Here is a 12,201-nt window from a genome sequence, read left to right on the forward strand (position 1 = left end):
TTTTTTCCGTTAGTAAGATTTATTTTTCCAGATTAAGTTAAGAAAGTTCTTGATGATCTCTATACAGGTAGAGGGATTTACAAATACAGATAATGAGAAGTACACAACGCGTGACAGTCCCTCTGCCTTGGACAGAAGCACTATCCCAAGCATAAACAGATCCCAATGATTAAATATGTTTTCTTAATTTTAGGAGAAATTCGAATGTTGTCTGACTAACATGGGTTTGCAAGCATCTCTAGTGACATTTTCCATGACATCTAAAAATTGAAAGTTGAAATAGCCAATGACAGTACTGCAGAGTAGGTACACGTAGGGACATTACATACACGCCCTCCTTTCAGCGGTCCAATCACATAAGTGGTTTGTGTACTTGTCTTTCAGGTAACAACTTCACATACCGTATGAGTTCTATCAGTCAGTGAGGGACAGATTGCCTTTACTAGCTAGCTATGTAGTTAGGCCATTTACAGCTAATTATACCGAGTAATTCATGCAGTCAGGGGGCAGTCATTTTTATAATTTAACACATAGCTACGCTACTACAAATTGCCCGTATTATCAGCATTTTAACACAATCTGCACGCTTCGCTGAAATGCTTCTCCTGGCCGGCGTAAGGGATGGAAGGGCTAACAGAAGTGTGATATGCGTTCTGCTGCCCATGGCTGTCGCGGTGTTGCTGTCGGTCGGAGTTGCTGGGATCCAGGAGGAAAACAAACATGTCCAAGAACAAACGCCACAAGAGGTAGTTAGCTAGCAATCATTAATCAAATGCAATACACCGATGTTTCGCATGCATGCTAACGGTAGCATACTAGCTAACTATGGTTAGCAACTCGAAAGCATTCCACATAGATAGCTAATGCTAACTAGCTAGCCAAAGCAACGTCACCGCCACCAGTATATATTCCCCTAGTCACTGACCTCCTTTCGAGGTTCACGTTTTAGGGTCGACATAGCTAACGTTAGCTGGCTGTTCCTTTCCAGCTCGTGTGGTGTTCAGTTCCGCGTTGTTATGTCCATGTCACGAGCCCAAGTCAGGAAGTTGAACTGGCAATGAGTGAAGTAATTGATTCTCATAGCTAACAAGTATTATTGTGCCCCTCCCTCTACGTGACTTGACTACCTGCTTCAATTAGACAGCCTTTACACATTCCAAGATACAGTATGTGGACATACAAATCATAACATGGTTTTCATGGCCAACCTGTTCTGGACCTCAAGTGACATGTGTTTCCCCCTTCAACAGAAAGCACCTACTGCTCATGCCATTGGCCCCGAGGTCAGTGGAAATGACTCCAGCAAATCCGAGAACCTGGGCTTCATCCATGCCTTTGTAGCTGCCATCTCTGTCATCATTGTCTCTGAGCTGGGAGATAAGACGTTCTTCATCGCGGCCATCATGGCAATGCGCTACAACCGCCTGACTGTGCTGTTGGGGGCAATGCTAGCTCTTGGCTTTATGACCTGCATCTCGGGTTAGTGGATGAGATGGGGGGGCTGATGATCCTGGGGTTTTTCCTGGGGGGGGGGGGGGGTTCTGGTTCAAAATGGGGTATACAGTTGAAGTTGGGAGTTTACGTACACTTAGGTTGGAGTCATTAAAACTCATTTTCCAACCACTCCACAAATTTCTTGTTAACAAACTATAGTTTTGGCAAGTCGGTTAGGACATCAACTTTGTGCATGACACAAACAATTGTTTACAGACAGATTATTTCACTTATCATTCACTATCGAAAATTCCAGTGGGTCAGAAGTTTACATACACTAAGTTGACTGTGCCTTTAAACAGCTTGGAAAATTCCAGAAAATGACATCATGGCTTTAGAAGCTTCTGATAGGCTAATTGACATAATTTTAGTCAATTGGAGGTGTACCTGTGGATGTATTTCAAGGCCTTACCTTCAAACTCTGTGTTTCTTTGCTTGACATCATGGGAAAATCTAAATAAATCAGCCAAGACCTCAGAAAAAAATTGTAGACCTCGACAAGTCTGGTTCATCCTTGGGAGCAATTTCCAAATGCCTGAAGGTACCACGTTCATCTGTACAAACAATAGTACGCAAGTGTAAACACCATGGGACCACGCAGCCGTCATACCGCTCAGTAAGGAGACACGTTCTGTTTCCTAGAGATGAACGGACTTGGTGCGAAAAGTGCAAATCAATCCCAGAACAACAGCAAAGGACTGTGTGAAGTTGCTGGAGGAAATGGGTACAAAAGTATCTACATCCACAGTAAAACGAGTGCTACATCGACAACCTGAAAGGCCGCTCAGCAAGGAAGAAGCCACTGCCCCAAAACCCGCCTTTAAAAAAGCCAGACTACAGTTTGCAACTGCACATGGGGACAAAGATCGTGCCGTTTGGAGAAAAGTCCTCTGGTCTGATGAAACAAAAATAGAACTGTTTGGCCATAATGACCATCGTTATGTTTGCCGAAGAACACCATCCCAACCGTGAAGCACGGGGGTGGCAGCATCATGTTGTGGGGGTGCTTTGCTGCAGGAGGGACTGGTGCACAAAATAGATGGCATCATGAGGGAGGAAAATTATGTGGACATGTTGCTTCAATATCTCAAGACATCAGTCAGGAAGTTAAAGCTTGGTCGCAAATGGGTCTTCCAAATGGACAATGACCCCAAGCATTCTTCAAAAGTTGTGGCAAAATGGCTTAAGGACAACAAAGTCAAGGTATTGGAGTGGCCATCACAAACCCTGACTGCAATCATATAGAAAATGTGTGGGCAGAACTGAAAAAGTGTGTAAGAGCAAGGAGACCTACAAACCTGACTGTTACACCAGCTCTGTCAGGAGGAATGGGGCAACATTCACCCAACTTATTGTGGGAAGCTTGTGGTAGGCTACCTGAAACGTTTGACCCAAGTTAAACAATTTAAAGGCAATGCTACCCAATACTATTTGAGTGTATGTAAACTTCTGACCCACTGGGAATGTGATGAAAGAAATAAAGGCTGAAATAAATCACTCTCTCTCCTATGATTCTGACATTTCACATTCTTAAAATAAAGTGGTGATCCAAACTGACCTAAGACAGGGAATTTTTACTAGGATTAAATGTCAGGAATTGTGAAAAACTAAGTATAAATGTGTTAGGCTGTATGTAAACTTCTGACTTCAACTGTAAGTGGTGGGCATGGCCATGGTCGATGGTGTAGTAGGTGACCAAACATTTTAGAGGCCTTCCTGTTTCCTGCAGTGATCCAATTTAGCTTTTTTTAAAGCTAATTTTATGCAATTCTACACATTTTGCCATGTGGCGGAGATACAATGTTGCAGTTTGCTAATTTCCTGCAATTATACATATTTTGCTTTGAGGCTGAGAGAAAGAAATTCAGTTTTAATACAAATTTCCTGAAATTCTACACAATTTGCCATGACCAAAATACTCTTGAATGCCTAGCTTTTATTTTGGTGATTGTTAGTTATCAAATATTATCTTATTTAAAAATATCTAGGTCTATTATCTTTTCTACATACTTTATTTCGTAAACTTAAGCAAAGTTTGAATTGTTTAAGTTTACACGGAAATATTTGTTTTAATGTTTGGACATAGGTGGCCTGAAAAAAACACTTTTCTATGCAGAAAGCCCCCTGTGACTGGATATGACATGGCTTCTAAGTTCATTAATGTATCCCAATTAGTGGAGGTACCACTGATGAATCCTGGGTTTGTCCGAATGTTTGTCAGAATATTTGGATCTGTACAGACTACAGGGCCGTCACCTTGCCTGTTCTTTGTCTTTCTGTTTTTATCAGTGATGTTTGGCTATGCCACCACCATCATCCCCAGGATCTACACATACTACGTGTCTACGGCTCTGTTCGCCATCTTTGGTGTGCGCATGCTGAGAGAGGGGCTGAAGATGAGTCCAGACGAGGGTCAGGAGGAGCTGGAGGAGGTGCAGGCTGATATTAAAAAGAAGGATGAGGAGGTCTGTACACACACACACACTGCCCATACCTACATTTGCATTTGTTATGCATTTTCATATTACCCTGCTGTATCTTGTTCTAGGGATTCAATGTTTGGTTGTATTCCTATTTCCTATAGCTGCAGATGTCTAAGCTGCTAAATGGGGCTGCAGATGTGGAGTCGGGCTCAGGATCAAGCCATCCTCAGAGGAAGTGGCACAGCTTCATCTCGCCTGTGTTCATCCAGGCCTTTACCCTCACCTTCCTGGCAGAGTGGGGAGACCGCTCTCAGCTCACCACCATCATCCTGGGTGCCCAGGAGGTGAGTCCTGACAGAGCCACTGTCGAGTCTGTCTGCTTGCCTAGTCAAAATGGGACATACTGGCAAATGTTACACTGACTTCAAACCAAGGCTATAATGCTTAGGTGTGGCAGTGGATAGAAAGTCAGTTAATGATTATGGTCAGGATGAAGAGTTACTGTTGCTGTGTATGCTCAAAATGAATTATATTGTTAGGGAATTATTGTTGTGTGTTTTTTCTACTGTACTGTCATGCTTTTTGGTTCTGTGAGAATGTTAAAAATGTCATAAACCAATGCTCTGTCTCAGGATCCTTTTGGAGTGGCGGTGGGTGGTACTCTGGGGCACTGTCTGTGCACAGGACTGGCTGTGGTTGGAGGAAGGATGATTGCACAGAAGATTTCTGTCAGAACTGGTAATGTTTTATTTTCTTCCTTTCAGTGTTTCTGGTCAAGTGGTCATCATAGCCTATACTGTAATACATGTAGTAGTCATCAGAATTGTGTTATGGACTGTTTTTCTCTCCTCCTCAGTTACAATCATTGGTGGGATCATGTTCCTGGCCTTTGCCTTCTCTGCCCTCTTCATCAAACCGGATGCTGGATTCTAATTGGAGGGAAGACTTTCAGGCAAATTTTGTACATATCTGTAAAGCTCAACTATGTTTATTTAGTGTGTGTGTGGTTGAGAGGGAGAAATATGGAGAATATTCTCTAATGGGACTGAGCGAGTGTGTGTGATTTCTGTTCTCTTGTCTTACTAAGTCTGTGATCCCTCACCAGTCTGAGTCCTGTGGCCTACACTAAGAACAAGACTTACCTCTCCCTCACACTCAGGCCCGTCAGTACTGAGCTTGGGTCTGTTTATTCATTAATTCCCCATCCTTATTATTATATTATGCTTTAAAGTCCTACTCCAATCTAATTTTCACCTCATTTAACACCTGATTTACGTAACGGGGGGCGCTTTCCTCTTTTGTTCTCTATTGCACCAGTATTGTTCCTCAAGCAAGCCGGGAAGTCAATGACATCATAGGGCACCATCAGACAAACTCATCAAAAGCCCTACTCCTTGAAGTTTGCAAAAAAAACACCTGTGGCAAAAAAAACATCTTCTTTTTTTTACCCTTGTGTACTTTAATGTATTTATACTTGGGATATTGCTTTTCAATAGGAAAAGTACAACAACAACAAAATATGCCGGCTGAACACTGACTCCAGGTCTGTCCCATGGAGTCCAGTGTTATGGCCACTGTGAAGCGATTCAGTCCCTTTGATCTATGGCCAGGCCTCAGGCCAACTCCCATAAGTTTTGTTCCCCTCAGAATATCATCTGAGAACAGTAACATTGGGCTGCCTTTGCTTCATAAACCACATAATTAGTTGATCTACCATTTCTCCAGCTGTATCAGGGATGTGAATCTTTTCACGGTTGTGAGTATTACTGTTTTCCATCTGCTAGACAGGACATGCCAGTTCTAAGCATCATGGGGATCTTGAAGCAGCAGTAACCCATTCAGTGTCAGTATTCTACATTCCAGCTTCAAGGCAGCAAAGGGGGGAAAACACTCCACGGCCAGTGTGTCCCAATGGAGGCTGTGGGGGGAGCTATAGGAGGATGGGCTCAATGTCTGGAATAGAACCGTATCAAACCCCGTTTGACTCCGTTCCATTAATTCCATTCCAGCCATTACAATGAGCGCTTCCTCCTATAGCTCCCCCATCAGCCTCTGGTCTGTCTGCCACTCATATTGCTACTAGGGTTTATTAAGAGGTTGTGTCTGATGCCTACTGGCGACGAAATCATGGAACAAAATATTTCTTTGCTTCCTCCTAAATTTCACTGCTGATAAAAAGGACCTAAGCCACTAAGTCTACTGCACCTGTCCTGAGTGGTTGGTTATGGTAGTTATTTACAACTTTGAGGCACAGATGAGGATTTTGTTCTTGTTAAGGTTTGTATTTTTGAAGGTACTGTAGAGAATAATCTTTTTTTTTTTTAAGTGCACAGGGTAATGTGACTCCATTGTCAATATTTGACCAGTTGTACCCTGTGACGACCAAACAGGCGTGTACATGTACGTGGTTTGAGACAGATGAACTTTTGATTGTTGTAAATCCTGATCAATGCTTAAATGCTCAATAAAACCTGTCTTGCCTAGACTCTCTTACCTTAACTACTTTTTCAGCCCCTACATTTTATGTACCAAGTTATTCTGGATATTTACATTTGTTATTTAGCAGACGCTTAGTCTTATCCAGAGAGACTTACAGGTGCAATTAGGGTTAAGTGCCTTGCTCAAGGGCACAGATTGATGTTTCACCTAGTCAGTTCATGGATTTGAACTAGCAACCTTTCAGTTACTTGCCGGATATGAGTGATTGCAGCGAATTGCAAGCAGGTTTCTTACCTGACCATTGACACTCGATTTCTGGTTTGGTTTGTCCATCAAATGATTCTTCAACTGAAAACATCAAGTTGTTTTTATTGAGTAAGGGGAGAAAACAGCACTGTTTGCTTTAAAATGTTCCATTATATTTAGTGTACGTATGATTAGTCTGGCTCTAGAAACTCATTTATAGCAGTACACTCCTTGCAGGGATATTAAAATGCCTTCAGAATATGTGTCTTAAGGTTTTCACACAACTTAATTTAGCTATGCTGCAGTGCAGGGTTAGCACCATAGACATAAAATGGGTAGAACAGACTGCACTCTAAGTCCACACAGGGTTCAAGGAATGAAACTCCAGAATGTGAAATGTCAGAATAATAGTTAAGAATGATTTCAGCTTTTATTTATTTTATCACATTCCCAGTGGGTCAGAAGTTTACATACACTCAATTTGTATTTAGTAGCATTGCCTTTAAATTATTTAACTTGGGTCAAACGTTTCAGGTAGCCTTCCACAAGCTTCCCACAATAAGTTGGGTTAATTTTGGCCCATTCCTCCTGACAGCTGGTGTAACTGAGTCAGGTTTGTAGGCCTCCTTGCTCTCACACGCTTTTTCAATTCTGCCCACAAATGTTCTATAGGATTGAGGTCAGGGTTTGTGATGGCCACACTTTGTTGTCCTTAAGCCATTTTGCTACAACTTTGGAAGTATGCTTGGGGTCATTGTCGATTTGGAAGACCCATTTGCGACCAAGCTTTAACTTCCTGACTAATATCTTGAGATGTTGCTTCAATATATCCACATCATTTTCCTCCCTCATGATGCCATCTCTTTTGTAAAGTGCACCAGGCCCCCCTGCAGCAAAGCACCCCCACAACATGATGCTGCCACCCCCGTGCTTCACGGTTGGGATGGTGTTCTTCAGCTTGCAAGCCTCCCCCTTTTTCCTCCAAAGATAATGGTCATTATGGCCAAACAGTTCTATTTTTGTTTCATCAGACCAGAGGACATTTCTCCAAAAGGTACAATCTTTGTCCCCATGTGCAGTTGCAAACCGTAGTCTGGCTTTTTTATGGTGGTTTTGGAGCAGTGGCTTCTTCCTTGCTGAGCAGCCTTTCAGGTTTGTCGATATAGGACTAATTTTTACTGTGGATATAGATACTTTTGTACCTGTTTCCTCCAGCATCTTCACAAGGTCCTTTGTTGTTCTGGGATTGATTTGCACTTTTCGCACCAATGTTCGTTCATCTCTAGGAGACAGAACGCGTCTCTTTCCTGAGGGGTATGACGGCTGTGTGGTCCCATGGTATTTATACTTGCAAACTATTGTTTGTACAGACAAATGTGGTACCTTCAGGCGTTTTGAAATTGCTCTCAATGATGGACCAGACTTGTGGTCTACAATTTTGTTTGAGGATTTCGTTAGATTTTCCCATGATGTCAAGTAAAGAGGCACTGAGTTTGAAGGTAGGCCTTGAAATACATCCACAGGTACACCTCCAATTGACTCAAAATATGTTAACTAGCCTATCAGAAGCTTCTAAAGCCATGATGTCATTTTCTGGAATTTTCCAAGCTGTTGAAAGGCATAGTCAACTTAGTGTATGTAAACGTCTGACCCACTGGAATTGTGAAACAATGACTTATAAGTGAAATAATCTGTCTGTAAACAATTGTTGGAAAAATTACTTGTGTCTTACACAAAGTAGATGTCTTAACCGACTTGCCAAAACTATAGTTTGTTTACAAGAAATGTGTGGAGTGGTTGAAAAACGAGTTTTAATGACTCCAACCTAAGTGTATGTAAATTTCCGACTTCAACTGTATGTTGGTCCGTTCTACTGATTTCTGGGCACCCTCAAGGATTAATGTGTTTGAATTTTGTGGTTCAACTAATATGGTGTCACAGAACTACCCAGAAGTTGTGGAATTTTTTACTTGACTAAAATGCTAAGAAATGCATTGAACTACAAACTGTCCATTCTACTTGTTCTAACTCTATAATTAAAAGTATTATGGGTTAGCCCCAGTCAAGAACAGCTGGTGTAAAAAGTGACACATGGCACAATTGAGTCATAGCCAATGGCTAAGAGATATTGAGTATTAAAACAGCATTTTCCAGTTCCAGGTGCTTTCTGCAAAGTGTACTGCACAGATTAATTTCATGAGCCAAACAAGTGTTCTGCAAAGAACACCACACACACAAAGATTAAATGATAGAAAGAAGAACACTCACTGATAAGACATTCAGAACATCTAGTGCATACAGTACCAGTCAAAAGTTTGGACACCTACTCTTTCCAGGGTTTCTTCATTTTTACTATTTTCTACATTGTAGAATAAATGAAGATATCAAAATGATGAAATAATGGAATCATGTAGTAACCAAAAAAAGTGTTAATATAAAATATTTTCATTTTCATTTGTTTAAAGATTCTTCAAAGTAGCCACCCTCAGCCTTGACAGCTTTGCACACTCTTGGCATTCTCTCAACCAGCTTCATGAGGTAGTCACCTAGAATGCATTTCAATTAACAGGTGTGCCTTGTTAAAAGTTAATTTGTTTTATTTATTTTTAATGTGTTTGAGCCAAGCAGTTGTGTTGTGACAAGGTAGGGTGGTATACAGAAGATATATAGCCTTATTTGGTACAAACCAAGTCCATATTATGGCAAGAACAGCTCAAATAAGCAAAGAGAAACAACAGTCCATCATTACTTTAAGACATGCAGGTCAGTCAATCTGGAAAAGTGCAAGAACTTCAAGTGCAGTCGCAAAAACCATGAAGCGCTATGATGAAACTGCCTCTCATGAGGACCGCCACAGGAAAGGAAGACCCAGAGTTACCTCTACTGCAGAGGTGACACTGTCAGTCATTTATTTAGAATTCAAGGCACACTTAACCAGCATGGCTACCACAATATTCTGCAGCGACATGCCATCCCATCTGGTTTGCGCTTAGTGGGACGATCTGTTTTTCAGGACCATGACACAACACACCTCCATGCTGTGTAAGACATCAGACGACCCCAACCGAATTGAGATGGTTTGGGATGAGTTGGATTGCAGAGTGAAGGAAAAGCCGCTAACAAGTGCTCAGAATATGTGGCAACTCTTTCAAGACTGTTGGAAAAGCATCCCAGGTGAATCAGTTTGAGAGAATGCCAAGAATGTGCAAAGCTGTCATCAAAGCAAAGTGTGGCTCCTTTGAAAATATATTTTGATTTGTTTAACACATTTTTTTGGTTACTACATGATTTAATGTGTTATTTCATAGTTTTGATGTCTTCATTTATTCTACAATGTAGAAAATAGTAAAAATAAAGAATCACCCTTGAGTGAGTAGGTGTGTCCAAACTGACTGGTACTGTACATTAGAACATGATTCACCACCTTTTACATTGGGCTTCCCATCTGGGTATTAAAACCAGGTATAACCATTTATTCCCATCTTTCACTTTGGATACAACACATCAATACCACTCCCTCCATTTTCCCCACCTCACAAAGTCTGGGTTGAATTACCTTATTGTAGCCTTTTGAGAAACAACATAGGGGATCCCTACTTTGATACGTCCAATAAACATGTGGATAAGTCTTAAGGGTCATTTGTTAAAAGGTACCATGAATGTGGTCATCCTAGAGATGATCCAAAATATTTAAATCTAGCATTCCTAATTGTTAAAACTTAATAAAAACAAAAAAATGTATCTAGTATTCCTCATCACATTTTCAGAGAATTTACAACATTTATTGGGAAAAAGAAACCAATTACATGGGGGGATATATGATGTTAAATAGGTATTTCTTTAAATATTTCTGTACACCTTTGCATAACCATGAGCTTGTGATGAGCTCATGATGAGTTCTGTTTTGGGTACATTAGATCAACAGCATGTCACAGTTTGTTTAATTCCTTTCTCATTTGAGGTAACGCATTGGGTAGGATTTTGTTTTCCTTTCTTTTCTACACAGAGAACGCAGTATATTACAGTGTATGACCTTATATATCTACCTACTCGCTCAATTCATCGTTTGAGGTCTAGCTTGGCCATAGAAAAATAATCTTAAAATCTGAGGTTTGTTTTCTGTTAAAATATTTTTAACTAAGCCCTCCTCGTCTATTCATTTATTTATGCATGACCATCTTCAGACAGCTATGTTAGCGTTTGATATTGAATTACATTCATTCAAGTATTGCACTGCCTGACCCGGTACTGGTAGCTGTAAGGTTTATCACACCATTGGTGGCACAGGTTTACTTTGTGTCCCAAAAAATATTATAAAATCACAGTGACCAAACAACTTTACGTAAGAGTCACGGACAGTTTCGGTACAACGTGTTGAATAAATCTGTGTCGATATGCATTACTGGCAAGACAATAACTTTGTGGTTATAAGAAGTACCAGCTAAGTTCTGCTGTACATGGCAATGCACCACCAATAACCTAGCAGCAGGGACCACCATTTGCACTAAGCGTGAATTTCAAAAAGCAGAGACGAGCAGACTGACTTACTGCACTGTAAACACAAGGGCCTGGGACTGTTTTGCCATGAGGTACATGAACATACTGTGCATTTGGAAAGTATTCAGACCCCTTGACTTAATCCACATTTTATTACATTACAGGCTTTTTCTAAAATGTATTACATATTTTTTTCCTGATCAATCTACACACAACACCCCAAAATAACAAAGCACATACAAATGTATTAAAAATACAATTATTCAGACCCTTTGCTATGAGACTCGAAATTGAGATCAGGTGCATCCTGTTTCCATTGATCACCCTTGCTGTTTCTACAACTTGATTGAAGCTCACCTGTAGTAAATTCAATTGACTGGACATGATTTAGAAAGGCAAATACCTGTCTTTATAAGGTCCCACAGTTGACAGTGCATGTCAGAGCAAAAACCAAGCCATGAGGTCAAAGGAATTGTCCATAGAGCTCCGAGACAGGATTGTGTCAAGGTACAGATCTGGGGAAGGGTACCAAAACATTTCTGCATCATTGAAGGTCCCCAAGAACACAGTGGCCTCCATCATTCTTAAATGGAAGAAGTTTGGAACCACCAAGACTCTTCTTAGAGCTGGCCGCCCGGCCAAACTGAGCAATTGTGGGAGAAGGGCTTTGGTCAGGGAGGTGACCAAGAACCCGATATCACTGACAGAGCTCCAGAGTTCCTTTGTGGAGATGGGTGAACCTTTCAGAAGAATAACCATCTCTGCAGCACTCCACCAATCAGGCTTTTATGGTAGAGTGGCCAGACAGAAGTCACTCCTCAGTAAAAGACACATGACAGCCCGCATGGATTTTGCCAAAAGGCACCTATAGACTCCCAGATCATGAGAAACAAGCTTCTCTGTTCTGATGAAACCAAGATTGAAGTCTTTGGCCTGAATGCCAAGCGTCACATCTGGAGGAAACCTGGCACCATCCCTTCAGTGAAGCATGGTGATGGCAGCATCATGATGTGGGGAGTTTTTTCAGCGGCAGGGACTGGGAGACTAGTCAGGATCGAGGTAAAGATGAACGGAGAAAAGTACAGAGAACCTTGATGAAAAC

General features: G+C 41.2%; 1 protein-coding gene and 1 long non-coding RNA gene across 2 annotated transcripts; one reads left to right on the top strand and one right to left on the bottom strand.

The window, feature by feature from the left end:
• On the bottom strand, nucleotides 1-1,077 carry LOC149983580 (uncharacterized). Its single transcript, XR_016496318.1, has 2 exons — nucleotides 926-1,077; nucleotides 1-696 (listed from the first exon to the last, which is right to left on the bottom strand). It is a non-coding gene; the product is annotated as an uncharacterized LOC149983580 (long non-coding RNA).
• LOC110524561 (putative divalent cation/proton antiporter TMEM165) lies at nucleotides 289-6,402 on the top strand. Its single transcript, XM_021604337.3, has 6 exons — nucleotides 289-746; nucleotides 1,251-1,479; nucleotides 3,784-3,959; nucleotides 4,079-4,261; nucleotides 4,550-4,655; nucleotides 4,774-6,402. The coding sequence occupies exons 1-6, from the start codon at nucleotides 597-599 to the stop codon at nucleotides 4,848-4,850; spliced, it is 921 nt and encodes a 306-aa protein (XP_021460012.1). The 5' UTR covers nucleotides 289-596; the 3' UTR covers nucleotides 4,851-6,402.
• Nucleotides 6,403-12,201: the final 5,799 nt, after the last annotated feature.

This window comes from Oncorhynchus mykiss, chromosome 5 (genome assembly GCF_057628025.1).
Source record: "Oncorhynchus mykiss isolate SJ-2025 chromosome 5, ASM5762802v1, whole genome shotgun sequence".
NCBI classification, from domain to species: domain Eukaryota; kingdom Metazoa; phylum Chordata; class Actinopteri; order Salmoniformes; family Salmonidae; genus Oncorhynchus; species Oncorhynchus mykiss.

Bases quoted from the DNA above. Each gene is read 5' to 3' on its own strand.
- LOC110524561 (XM_021604337.3), top strand. From the start codon at position 597: ATGCTTCTCCTGGCCGGCGTAAGGGATGGAAGGGCTAACAGAAGTGTG. The intron at 3,960-4,078 runs GTCTGTACACAC...TATTTCCTATAG, and splicing joins TTAAAAAGAAGGATGAGGAG to CTGCAGATGTCTAAGCTGCT. The intron at 4,262-4,549 runs GTGAGTCCTGAC...GCTCTGTCTCAG, and splicing joins TCATCCTGGGTGCCCAGGAG to GATCCTTTTGGAGTGGCGGT.